General features: G+C 61.0%; 2 protein-coding genes across 3 annotated transcripts in view; one reads left to right on the top strand and one right to left on the bottom strand.

Annotated features, from left to right (window-relative positions):
- Positions 1–5,814, top strand: part of ARHGEF1 (Rho guanine nucleotide exchange factor (GEF) 1) — a 23,826-nt gene extending 18,012 nt beyond the window's left edge. Inside the window, exons 15-29 of one of the 2 annotated variants that reach the window (XM_011983125.1) lie at positions 248–394; positions 633–715; positions 892–1,017; positions 1,145–1,259; positions 1,666–1,766; positions 2,068–2,145; positions 2,404–2,479; positions 2,583–2,750; positions 3,313–3,400; positions 3,539–3,625; positions 4,125–4,192; positions 4,304–4,390; positions 4,818–4,981; positions 5,064–5,164; positions 5,466–5,814. In XM_011983125.1, the coding sequence (XP_011838515.1) occupies positions 248–394; positions 633–715; positions 892–1,017; positions 1,145–1,259; positions 1,666–1,766; positions 2,068–2,145; positions 2,404–2,479; positions 2,583–2,750; positions 3,313–3,400; positions 3,539–3,625; positions 4,125–4,192; positions 4,304–4,390; positions 4,818–4,981; positions 5,064–5,147 (1,472 nt within the window). In that variant the 3' untranslated portion in view covers positions 5,148–5,164; positions 5,466–5,814. The remainder of the gene's footprint in view (positions 1–247; positions 395–632; positions 716–891; positions 1,018–1,144; positions 1,260–1,665; positions 1,767–2,067; positions 2,146–2,403; positions 2,480–2,582; positions 2,751–3,312; positions 3,401–3,538; positions 3,626–4,124; positions 4,193–4,303; positions 4,391–4,817; positions 4,982–5,063; positions 5,165–5,465) is intronic. The other variant, XM_011983116.1, reaches the window with a different exon arrangement.
- Positions 5,815–6,574: 760 nt separating this feature from the next.
- On the bottom strand, positions 6,575–11,326 carry LOC105542543 (ETS domain-containing transcription factor ERF). Its single transcript, XM_011984131.1, has 5 exons — positions 11,260–11,326; positions 8,241–8,475; positions 7,655–7,850; positions 7,439–7,556; positions 6,575–7,023 (listed from the first exon to the last, which is right to left on the bottom strand). Exons 1-5 carry the CDS (start codon positions 11,324–11,326, stop codon positions 6,575–6,577), a joined length of 1,065 nt encoding a protein of 354 aa, XP_011839521.1.
- Positions 11,327–11,735: the final 409 nt, after the last annotated feature.

The following is an 11,735-nucleotide window of genomic DNA, read 5'->3' as shown; positions in this document are numbered from 1 at the left end:
AAACAGGGTTTCACCATGTTGCCCAGGCTGATCTTGGACTCCTGGGTTCAAGCAGTCCTCCTGCCTTGGCCTCCCAAAGTGCTGGGATTACAAGTGTGAACCACCGTTGCTAGCCAGAGAGAGTTTTTTCCCACCAACCTAGGAAGCGTTCCTCCCTGCTCTGCCTCATTCCTCTAGCCTGCCCCTGAGGTCATGCCCCCTAGTCTGCACCCTCCCCAACGTGCTTCCTGCTTTGGTGGCCCTGCAGAGCTGCTGGTGACAGAAGCGGCCCACGTGCGCATGCTGCGGGTGCTGCACGACCTCTTCTTCCAGCCCATGGCGGACGGCCTCTTCTTCTCCCTGGAGGAGCTGCAGAACATCTTCCCCAGCCTGGACGAGCTCATCGAGGTGCATTGTGAGTGCAGGGCCAGGGTCCCTCTGTACCCCACTGCCCCACGGGCAGCTCTGTTCTAACCCTGGGTTCAACCTGCTCGGGAACCCCAGGGTTCACATGGGGTGGGGGCAGATATGCCATCCGGCCCTGAAGAGCAGACACAGATACACCTGCAGCCCTATTCCCACCATGCCGCAGCAGGCCACGCACAGCATATTCCAGGCCCTGATGGAGGATCCCTTTCCTCCTGCCCCCACAGCCCTGTTCCTCGATCGCCTGATGAAGCGGAGGCAGGAGAGTGGCTACCTCATCGAGGAGATCGGAGACGTGCTGCTGGCCCGGGTGAGATGCCCAGCCCTCCCCCTCCTCCCAGCTAGACACTTGGAATCCAAGCCCGGAGCGGGTCCTGAGCCCACCCTAATCTAGTCCCAGGGTCTGGGCTTCCAGCGTGTCGTACTTTAGGCCCTGTTCTTGCCCATCCCCACTGAGACACCTGCCTGGCCTGAATCTCACTGTAGTTTGATGGTGCTGAGGGCTCCTGGTTCCAGAAAATCTCCTCCCGCTTCTGCAGCCGCCAGTCGTTTGCCTTAGAGCAGCTCAAAGCCAAGCAACGCAAGGAGCCTCGGTTCTGTGCCTTCGTGCAGGTGAGGCGGGGTCTGAACTCCAGCTTCCTGGGGAGGAGGGGCCTGGAAATCCAGACTCCTAGGTGCCTGCGCCCTGGGGTGAGCCCGAAGCCTGGGCCATCACAGCGCCAGCACCAGTTTCCTGCAGGAAGCTGAGAGCCGCCCACGGTGCCGCCGTCTGCAGCTGAAGGACATGATTCCCACGGAGATGCAGCGGCTGACCAAGTACCCCCTGCTTCTGCAGAGCATCGGGCAGAACACAGGTACCGCAGGCCTGCCTCTCTGGGCCTCGGCTCTCCTTTTTTTTTTTTAATTTTTTTTCTCACTCATTTTCATCAGTGATACCATCACGGCTCACTGCAGCCTCGACCTCCCAGGCTCTAGCCATCCTCCCACCTCAGCTTCCCAAGTAACTGGGACCCCGGGGGCACACCACCGTGCCTGGCTAATTTTTTTAATTTTTTTGTAGTGACAGGGTCTCGCCATGTTGCCCAGGCTGGCTTTGAACTCCTGGTCTCAAGCGATCCTCCTGCCTCAGCCTCCCAAAGTGCTTGGATTACAGGCATGAGCCACCATGCCCAGCCAGCTGTCCTTTGTCTAACTTTGGCTGCTCAATCTGGAGCCTCCAGGGCAGGGGTTCACCAGAGCTGCTCTCTCCCTTGCCTGCAGAAGAGCCCACGGAACGGGAGAAAGTGGAGCTGGCAGCCGAGTGCTGCCGGGAAATTCTGCACCACGTCAACCAAGCCGTGCGTGACATGGAGGACCTGCTGGTGAGCCTGGGCTGGCCCCACACCTGGGACAGTGGGTGGTATGAGAGCAGGGGGTGGACCCTACCTCAGCCTGTCCAGAAGTCACACCCTACCCCTTGGCTTGTCTCCCTCAAGGGTCACTGTGTGTCTGGGGGTTGGCTTGGCCCTCAGCACCTCCCTCTGAGGGTTATTGGAGGTCAGGCCCCACCCTCAGCTTGCTCCCATCAGAAGTTGGTCTTGGCTCTCGCCTTACCAATGTGGGTCACTGCGGGTCAGCCCCAGCACTTAGCTTGTCCCCATAACGCTCCCGTCTCTGCCCCAGAGGCTCAAGGACTATCAGCGGCGCCTGGACTTGTCCCACCTTCGGCAGAGCAGCGACCCCATGCTAAGCGAGTTCAAGGTGTGACCTTATCCTCCTGCCTCCCCTGCCCCGCTACTCTACTTGGCCCAGGGGATTCTGTGACACAGTCCCCAGCCTGTCCTCCCCATCCCATACTATACGCAGGGATCAAGAGCTTTGGCCCCCACCTCATGCCAATCCCATGATCCCCAGCCTGTGGTCATCCCTGGTCACTGCCCTGCCCTTCCCTTCCCTTCCCCACCAACCCCAATCACCCCCCGCCAACCTGCAAGAACCATCACCCCCCTCCTGCCTCAGAACCTGGACATCACCAAGAAGAAATTGGTCCACGAGGGCCCACTGACGTGGCGGGTGACAAAGGACAAGGCTGTGGGTGAGTGCCGGGGCAGCCACCTAGTGCAGGGTGTGGGGGCAGTGAGCCAAGGGCGGGGACGGGGTTGCATGGGGGCGCTGTGTGAGCACTGCTCGCCCCGTAGAGGTGCATGTGCTGCTGCTGGATGACCTGCTGCTGCTGCTCCAGCGCCAGGATGAGCGGCTGCTGCTCAAGTCCCATAGCCGGACGCTGACGCCCACGCCCGACGGCAAGACCATGCTGCGGCCTGTGCTGCGGCTCACCTCTGCCATGACCCGCGAGGTGGCCACCGGTGAGCACAGCCACTGTATGGCCCAGGGCAAAGGGTGTCTCTTTTGGGCAGAGCTGCCTGTGGAGTGGGGAGCAGAACCCTCTACAGAGCCAGGGAGTCAGCATTCTGGCAAAGAGGCTGGGAAGTGGGTGGAGGTGGGCAGGGCGGGGCTAGGCCTAGTAGGTTTTATAAGTGAGGTAGGAACTGCTGCAGGTGTTTGCACAGAGGCGTGTCTTGTATAAATGAGAAGAAAGGCCAGGAACCCAGTGAGGAGGGATTTGTAAACACACAGTTGGGAAGTTGCACCAGGGCCACAAACACTGGGAGCAGCTGGAGGGTGGGAGTGGCTGGCAGGGTTTTGTTAGGTAGGCCAGGGGACTTGCCTGGTTCCCTAAGGAGGTGTGAGGGGGGAGCTCAGGAGGACACATCAGGCCCTGGATATTAGTGGACAGTGAGTTGTGAGTTGAGTCATGGGAGCCCTGAGAGCACCGCTACTGTGAGTGACTTCCCCAGCTTGTGCTCAGGAAGGGGCACGCACTGGGGGAACCTGGGCTCTGAGTCCCATCTCCCCCTCTCCCTGCAGATCACAAAGCCTTCTACGTCCTTTTTACCTGGGACCAGGAGGCCCAGATATACGAGCTGGTGGCACAGACTGTCTCGGAGCGGAAGAAGTGAGGGGGGTTCTGAGTTCTGAGTGTGGGTTGAGGCGGCCCAGGCCTCTGGGTTCCCGGGTACAGGAGGGCTGTGGGGAGGCCCCGGCATAGGGTCTGGGGGCTCTGACTGCCCAGGGGTTTGGCCTTTCTCCCCAGCTGGTGTGCCCTCATTACCGAGACTGCCGGATCCCTGAAAGTTCCTGCCCCTGCCTCTCGCCCTAAGCCCCGGCCCAGCCCGAGCAGGTGAGGGGGGCCATGGAGAGAGCTGGAGGTTCAGGGAGGGGGGCCGGAAGGCAGGGCTGGCTTCCCTCCACAACTCCAGAATGCAAACCCCAGTCCTGTCGAGTGTGCATGTGTGTGAGCGTGCGCATGTGTGAATGCATGTGTGTACATACATGTGTGCCTGTACGCAAGCATGTGACTGTGCGTGCATGTGTAGTATATGTATGCATGCATGTGTGTGTACGTGTGTGCATGTATGGTGTGTGTGCGTGTGTGAGAGCATGTGTGTGCATGTGTGTGCGTGTGTGTGTGCCGACCCCACCACTGCCCCGTCTGTCTCCTGTCTCCAGGCCTCTGTGTCTTCCATTGTCTGGGCCTCTCTGTCTCCCTGTCTCCCGGCCTCGACCTCTGTCTCTCTCTCCGGACCTCCCTGCCTCCCCACCTCCAGCTCTCTGTCTCCCTGCCCCTGTGGCCCCCCAGGGCCAGGAGTGTGGGGTCACCCAGCACTTCCTCCCCTCAGCACCCGAGAACCCCTCCTCAGCAGCTCTGAGAACGGCAATGGTGGCCGAGAGACGTCTCCGGCTGATGGTGAGACCAGAAGGATGCTGGGTGAGGGGCCAGGTTGGGGCTCACGGGTGAAGAGGGGCATCCACAGGAGGCCCGGCAGGATCTGAGCGCCCTCCCTGTTCCCCCACCCAGCCCGGACCGAGAGAATCCTCAGTGACCTCCTGCCCTTCTGCAGACCAGGCCCCGAGGGCCAGCTCGCTGCCACGGCCCTTCGGAAAGGTAGCCCAGCCCTGCCCCTCCAGGGTGGCCACCGGCCCAAACAGTGCCTCTGTTCCAACTAGAACAAGGCTCTCCCTGTCAAAAAGTTCCTTACGCCCAGCTGCCAGAAAACAAATGCTCCAAACCCACCCGGCCTGCACCACTGTCCTGGGTGCCCACGTCCTTCTTCTGCAGCCGCCATCCCTTCCTTGACTCTATATTCACCCTCTCCCTGACCATATCTCTGTCTTCAGTACCTTCCTGCCCTGTCCCAACCCTAAACCCAGCCTCACTTCACCTCCCTTTGGATCCCCCAACCCCATCCGCTCAGCCTTGCCTGGCACCCACCCTCACCTCCAGCCCCTACACATGCCGTTCGGAATCCCCCATCCCAGATCCCATCCCGGCCCCCTGGTCTCCTGACTCCGCCCCTCTTGCCCCTGGCCAGTGCTGTCCCTGAAGCAGCTTCTGTTTCCGGCGGAGGAAGACAATGGGGCGGGGCCTCCTCGAGATGGGGATGGGGTCCCAGGGGGCGGCCCCCTGAGCCCAGCACGGACCCAGGAAATCCAGGAGAACCTGCTCAGCTTGGAGGAGACCATGAAGCAGCTGGAGGTGGGGCGGGGCGGACCAGGGGTGCCCTGAATGGGCTGGGGAAGGAGGGGGCCCCCCTCATCCATGACCCCCATGCCACCAGGAGCTGGAGGAGGAATTTTGCCGCCTGCGACCCCTCCTGTCTCAGCTTGGGGGGAACTCTGTCTCCCAGCCTGGCTGCACTTGAGGTCCCTGTCCAGGAAGGTGAGTAGGGGATCTGGGGGCCAGGGCACTGTCCTGAAAGGAGGGTCCCCCTCCAGAGCTCGCATCCCTACAGCCCCTTCTGTCCATCTCCCTCTTTGTCTTTTCTGAATCTCCCCACTCCACCTCGTGTTTCTCATCTCTGTGTCTCTGTTTCTGATAATCTCTGTTTCTGTCTCTGTGCCTGCCTGCCTCTCCCCGCCTCCCCTTCTCTCTCCGCTCTCCCTGTCTTGTCTCTGTGTCTGTCTCTCCCTGTCTCTCTCTCCATCTCTCCCCATCTCCCCTCTTCTCCTACATCCCCCAGGCCTTTTGCAAGAAGGAGAGGAATGGGGGAGAGGACGTGAGGGACCACCCCCACCCACACAGCTGCCGCAGCATCTCACACCCTGAGGGCCTGAGGAGAGGGAGCTGTGGGCCACGCCTGGGAGGGGCCCAGCTGGGGTCACTGGCCCTGCATGAGCCTCGGCCATCTCTCCCTCCTGCCCTCTGCTTGGGGGACTCAGGGCTTCATTCCGGAGGGCACCACGGTGACCCGGGCCATCTCAGTATTGCCTGTGGGGGCCACCCCTCCACTCCCCACCCCCAAGTGCCTTCGCTCTGTTTTTATACCCTGAATTGGAGGTTTATTTTTTAATATATATTATCTAAGAAGAGATCTGTGTGTGTGAGGGTGTGGTGGGGCCTGGCGTGGCATCTGGAACTCTCTGTCTGGCGTCGACTTCCTGGGTCTGTGCCTCTGTGCCTGCCTCTAGTTGTTCATTCATTCATTCATTTCTTTGTTTGAACCGTTACTCCCCAGGCACTCTGCACACACACTGGGTATGAGGCATCCCCCTGACACCACCCTCCAGCTCCCACCCCCAATCCCCCATGCTCAGCACTGGGCACCCCGAGTCTCACTCTCTGTTCTTTTATTTCTGTAGTAAACTCTCTGGAGGTGACTGTCGGGATCATGGGGAGCTGGTGGGAAGGGGGCCCCTCCTGGGTGGGGGCTGGGGGCGGGGTTATTGCTCTGAGCTCCCTGTCCCCAGGGGGGCCTATGTGGGGGGGTGTCAGGACTGGGGCCAGCACAGGGGGGTTGGAGACACGGCCGCACAAACACTTGGGGCACAGCACAGGGGTGGGCGGGTGGGGAAGGCTGGGCGCCATATTGCACTTTGGAGTGGGGCCAGGCGGGGACCCCCCTCAAACTGGAGCCTGGGGAGGAGGCTGGAGGCCATCACGTTCCCTCTGTCCTCTGTGGAGGGGGAAGTGAGACCCCCAACTCTGGGGCTGGGGAAGGAGACTGGGGCAGCAACATGCCCAGACCCGGGAGGTGCTGAGGGCTGGTCCTGGGCCTTGGGCCAGGCATCAAGGGCAGACGGGCGGCTGCCCTGGTCCCTGCCTCAGCGGAATCCATTGCCCCCTGCCGGCTCAGCTGCCAGTCCCCCCTTTGCCTGCCTTTGCCTTGGGGGGCACCAGGAGACCCTCATCGCCCTCGCTGTCAGAGCTGCAGCCGCTGACATCGGTAATCTCCAGCTCCGAGTCGCTGTCCTCCTTCCCACCAAGGGCAGCCTCTGGACCCCCAGCCCCCGGCAGTGCCAGGCGAGGGGCCGCTGCCAGGCCCGAGGGGCGCTCGGGGCCCAGGCCCTCCCCTGTCGAGGCCAGCAGGGGCACGGCTGTGGGGCCTCCCCCTGCCCCTGCTGAGGGCAGGTGGCTCAGGGAACTGGCCAGAGGGTTGGGATAGAAGTGCGGGGGGTAGAGAGAGGGAGGCAGCTTGGGGAAGGGGCCTGTGAGGTACGGGTTAAAGTTCCAGGGGTACTCAGGGAAGGCGCGGCCATAAGGACCCAGCAGGCCAGGGGGCTTGGAATAGCTGGTGGCACCTGGGGGGGGCACAGGGGTAGGTCAGGCTGGGGCGCCTGCCTACCTGGGGACCAGCAAAGGGGGCTGTCTCCCTGCCATATCCCACCCCATCTCCCTGCGTCCCTCCTACATGGCATCTCACCCCCTCACACAGCTTCCCCCAACTCCATCTCCTCCCACTCCCCCACTTGTCTTCCCATTCCTTAAGCACCCCTGAAAGCCCTTGTCCCCCTCTCATTTCCCCTCCCTCACCTCACATCCTTTTCTGGGTTTTACACACGCGCACACACACACACGCATGCACACACACACATCCTACAGCCTGGCTCTGGGCCCCCTTCCCCATCCCTTCTCTTGTCTTTTCTCATCCTCTTCCCTCAAGCCTGCAGCTTCTCCCACCATGCCCCCAGCACCCCACAACCTCCAGGCTCTTACCAGAGCCCAGGAACGGGAAAGGGCTGTCCAGACGCAGTTTATCTGTCTCGGAGGTGAACAGGGGTGTCCGGGTCCCTGGCTCTCCCAGGCGTGGGGCAGAGAACAGGGTTTGCAGGGTCTAGAGAGGGAGTGGGGGAAGCCGCCCTGCTCAGACTGTCCCCTCCCCAGAGTGGGCACCAAGTGCCTCAGTTCCAGGACCCCAATACCCAGACTCACCTCAGGGGTGAGGGGAGGAGCATCTGGCCCTGGGGCCCCCCCGAAGGGACTGGGGGTCAGCAAGAGTGGGGAGCCGGTGGCAGCTGCCGCCATGTCCAGCAGCGGGTAATTGACGAGCACAACTTTGCTGAAGTTGAACTTGTAGGTGAACCTCTTCCCTTTGGTCTTGTGGAGAATCCGCTTGTTGTAGTAGTAACTGTGGGGAGAGCGGTGGTGCTGGGGAGGTGCAGGGGGAGCCTTGGGGAGGGATCTGGGGTTTCTTAATGCATGTGCTGTCCCAGGCACGATGCATAGGGCACTAGAACTTGGGGAAACTGAGGCTCACAAGTCCCTTAACAGGGATCACAAGGCAAGGAAGGGATGAGGCAGGAGCGGGGACCCTGCCCTGCGAGACTCCAAAGCCCAGGTTTAGGGGTCCTTCCTCCTTGCCTCCCTTCCACTCACAAGTAGCTATGGTGGCTACTCACGCACAGCCCTGTGCCTTGTGGGATCCAGCAGGAACCTGCCCCAGGATGCAGAGGGGTCACCAGAGGGACAGCGCGGGGGAAAAGGACAAGTTGGGATCCAGCCCCCAGCCCTTCCTCACCGCAGGGCCCGGCTCAGCTTGTCGTAATTCATGTGGGGCTTGCATTTGCGAATGCCCCACAGCCGGGCCACCTCGTCAGGGTCTTTGATGACAAATTCCCCGTAGTCCCCCTGCCAGGCGATGACGCCCTGGTACTCCTCCTTCTGCAGCAGCTCCAGGATAAAGTGCCACAGCTGGATCTGCCTCGAGCCAGGGGATGACTCTGGCTTGTAGGCCCAATCAGGGAAGGCAAACCCTGGGGACGGGAGAGAGGGAGTGGCCTGGAGTCAGGATGCCAAGTCCAGGGCTCTGGGTCCTGCTGGACTCAGTAACCTGAGAGGCATCTAGTTCTCCTCCAGCCTCAGGCATCTTTAGGGACCTGGTTTCCACTCTCCAAACCTCCTCCCCTGGTGTCTGGTCCCCAAATTATCCAAATATGGGCAAGAACCCAGTCATCCAGGGACGCTGTGTTGGTACCAGTCTGATCCCCTACCTTAGCATAGCTCCCCCAGGCTCAGCATCCAGAGGTGGAGGTAGGAGGGATTGGCTTCCTGCACCCATGACAGTTAGGAGGAATGGGAGAGAGGGGCACCCCCTCCCCAACAGCGTTAGTCTTCCCACTGCCCCCAGCCAGCCCCAGGAGGTCTCTGGTCTCTCTTGTACCCTGCACTGCCCCCAGCTCTTGCTGTCTCTGTTCCCCATTCCCTGTCCCCTGCTCCACCTTCTGGCATTCCCCAGAGCCCCCCACTGACCCACCCTGGCATATCCAGGCATATCCAGGCTGGGGCTGTGTGCATGTCTGTACCTGCCTGTGTATTTGTACCTTTCCCATCTCTGTGTGCCCTCCACCCCATATCCGTGCCCATGTCTGTCCAAGAACAGTCCAGAACAGGGTGTGTGTGTGCACATGCACACACATATGCCCATGGAGGACATGTCACACAGACATCAGTTCACTTGCCTGAGACACACAGCCACACTGGGACACAGGCACACCGGAGTGCCATACGCATGCTGGGGACCACCAAGGCTGACATGGCAGACATGGGCTGCCCAAGACTCAAGGTCACGTCATCTCAACAACCCCACAGTGCACACCCAGCACAACACACAATTACACATCTCAAGACTGGAACCTGCTAACAACACAGATGCATGAAAAGACACACACAGGACCCCAAATACCCAAAGAACACACTGTACAATGGAGACGGTGAACACAGCACCAAGATATTCATGTCCCCAGACACAGAGGGTGACAGCGTGTCAGTAGAGCAACTTCCCAAACCCACACACAGAGGTACCCATGTGTCAGCACTGACACCCACGGCTCACATCATGTCTCCATGCAGAGGGGGTACCCCACTGTCCACATACCCCCAGGAGCTGGGCACCCCGAAATCTCGCCTCCCATGCAGAAGGCCCAAGCCCTGGGTCCAAATTCTGTGCTCACTCCTGTGCCACATCCTATGCCCCCTTCTCCCTCCTTAGAGACCCCAGACCCAGGCATGAAAATAGAAGGCAGAGTGAGTCCATACAAAGCTGGCAGCAGTGCAGGAGAGGGGAGGCTGCGGCGCGCCAGGGCAGGGGAGACCAGCATCGCCGTGTCCACTTGCTGTGTGATTACGGGCAGGTCCTTACCCTCTCTGGTTTAGAACCTCAGAGGTGGAAGGCAAGGGGGCGCAGGGTCACACGCAGGCTGCCTGGTGTATAAAAGTGGGTGCTTGTTCCTCCCGGGGAGCTCCAGGTAGTCTCCTTCTTGAGGGATAGTTTTTATCTCAATTCATTTTGGGTCTTTCTCACCTCCCATGACAGGGCTGGATCCAGACTCCAGCTCTGACCCATTCCACACCCAGAACACGTCCTATTGGGGATGCAGCTGTGTCACAGACACACCCACAGGACCCCAAGGTGACAACGGGACACCCAACCCGGACACTCCATCTGTCTCTGAATGCACACCCTCAAATATGTCGTACCTGTGAGGCACAGGCACAGCTAGAGAGAAGACCCCCAAACTCAGTAGGCAGACACACACATGTGACAGACAAACCCCCAGAATTCACTCATGCACACATGGACCCTACACTGAGAACCAGACACAGCCCCCAACACAGGCCCATGGACGCATCCCCCCACAGCCCCAAATGCACCAAGACATCCATTCGGAACACCATACACCACGAGACAGACCGCAAGAAACAGGCAAAGGCTCCTCACCCCACTCAGTCAGAGGTACAGTCGCGAGCCGGCAGACACCCCCATCCCAAAATGCAGACACGCCCAGCCCAGAGACACTCAAGTAGCCCTAGATGGGCACGTACAAGCAAATACACAAGCTCACACAAAGACAGGCTCTGCAGACACATTCTCCCAGTGTGACCCCTTCTAAAAACACTGAAGTGTGACACAGGGACACACTCTGAAATGAGACCCCAAATAACCAAGCACAGAGTCTCTGTCTCTCACACACACCCCCCTCCCGCTGCACATGGGCATGGTGTCTGACCAGCCTCACCGGCCACCACCCCCAGTTCCAAACCTCCACTCTGAGCAAGCTGTCCTCTCTCCTGGGTCTCGGGCTGGCTGGGTCATGCCTGCACGTCCCCCTGACCGGGCAGTGCCATCTGTCCATCTGTCCATCCATGCTCCCCCTCCCCGGAAACCCCTCAGTGCCCCCTCCAGCCCAGTCCCTGCTCTCTTTCCGCGCAGGACTTGCGTGGGAGCAGGCTGAGAGGTGCATGGCAGGGATGCCCGGGCCTCGGGCCCCTCTGTCCTCACCCCGCACTCACCTCCTTACCTTGCCCACCCTCCCAGAAGACCCACATATCCCAGCAGGCAGGTGGCAGGGTAATCTGGCTGCGAAGTTTTTAGCCAAGTTTCTCCGAAGGGGTTTGATTTGGGGGACTCTGACCAAGACTGAGAGAGAAGGACCCACGGACTAGAGTGAGACACGTGGAGACACGGAGAGAAGGGGGTGCGGCTCACTGGGGAGGCCTGAGGGGTGGGGGAAGGAATGGGGGAGGTCCGGGCCAGTTACCGGGGGTCCAGAGAGCCGGCAGGGCGGGCGGGGCGAAGAGAAGGTCGGAGACGCAGCTACAGTCCATGGCGGAGCCGGCCCTGCAGAGGCCGGGACGGACACACGGGGACGGGGTGGGCAGGAGAGACAGACACAGGTCAGCCAGCGGGGCGCTGCCCGGGGCCTCCCCCTCTCCCATGTCCCCACCCCAGCCCTCTGCCCTCTCCCCGCAATCCCTTCTGCCCACTCCCTCCCGCAGGCACCGCTCTGTCACCAGCCGCTCCCAGCCCCGAGCCCCCAGCACCCCGTTCCTTCCCTCCCAGCCTCTCCTCCCGCAGCCTCCTCCTCACTCGGTGCCTCCATCACTAACCACGCCGCTCCCAGCCTCCCTCCCCGCTCCCCGCCACTCGCTCACGCTCTCACACTCGCTGGCTCTCACGCCCGCCCGCCCGCTCGCGCCCCGCACAGTCTCTGCTGCCGTCTCCCGTCCCCGCTCT

The sequence above is a fragment of the Mandrillus leucophaeus genome, unplaced genomic scaffold (genome assembly GCF_000951045.1).
Source record: "Mandrillus leucophaeus isolate KB7577 unplaced genomic scaffold, Mleu.le_1.0 Scaffold106, whole genome shotgun sequence".
Classification (NCBI taxonomy): domain Eukaryota; kingdom Metazoa; phylum Chordata; class Mammalia; order Primates; family Cercopithecidae; genus Mandrillus; species Mandrillus leucophaeus.
The sequence above is the reverse complement of the archived record's forward strand: the minus strand, read 5'-3'. Positions and strand labels throughout refer to the sequence as shown.

What these genes read in the sequence shown, in the direction of transcription:
- LOC105542543 (XM_011984131.1), bottom strand. Translation starts at nt 11,326, where the DNA reads ATGGACTGTAGCTGCGTCTCCGACCTTCTCTTCGCCCCGCCCGCCCTG. An exon ending in AAGCTGAGCCGGGCCCTGCG is followed by an intron (nt 7,851 to 8,240) that starts GTGAGGAAGGGC and finishes CTCTCCCCACAG; the next exon opens with TTACTACTACAACAAGCGGA. An exon ending in TTTCCCGTTCCTGGGCTCTG is followed by an intron (nt 7,024 to 7,438) that starts GTAAGAGCCTGG and finishes TGCCCCCCCCAG; the next exon opens with GTGCCACCAGCTATTCCAAG.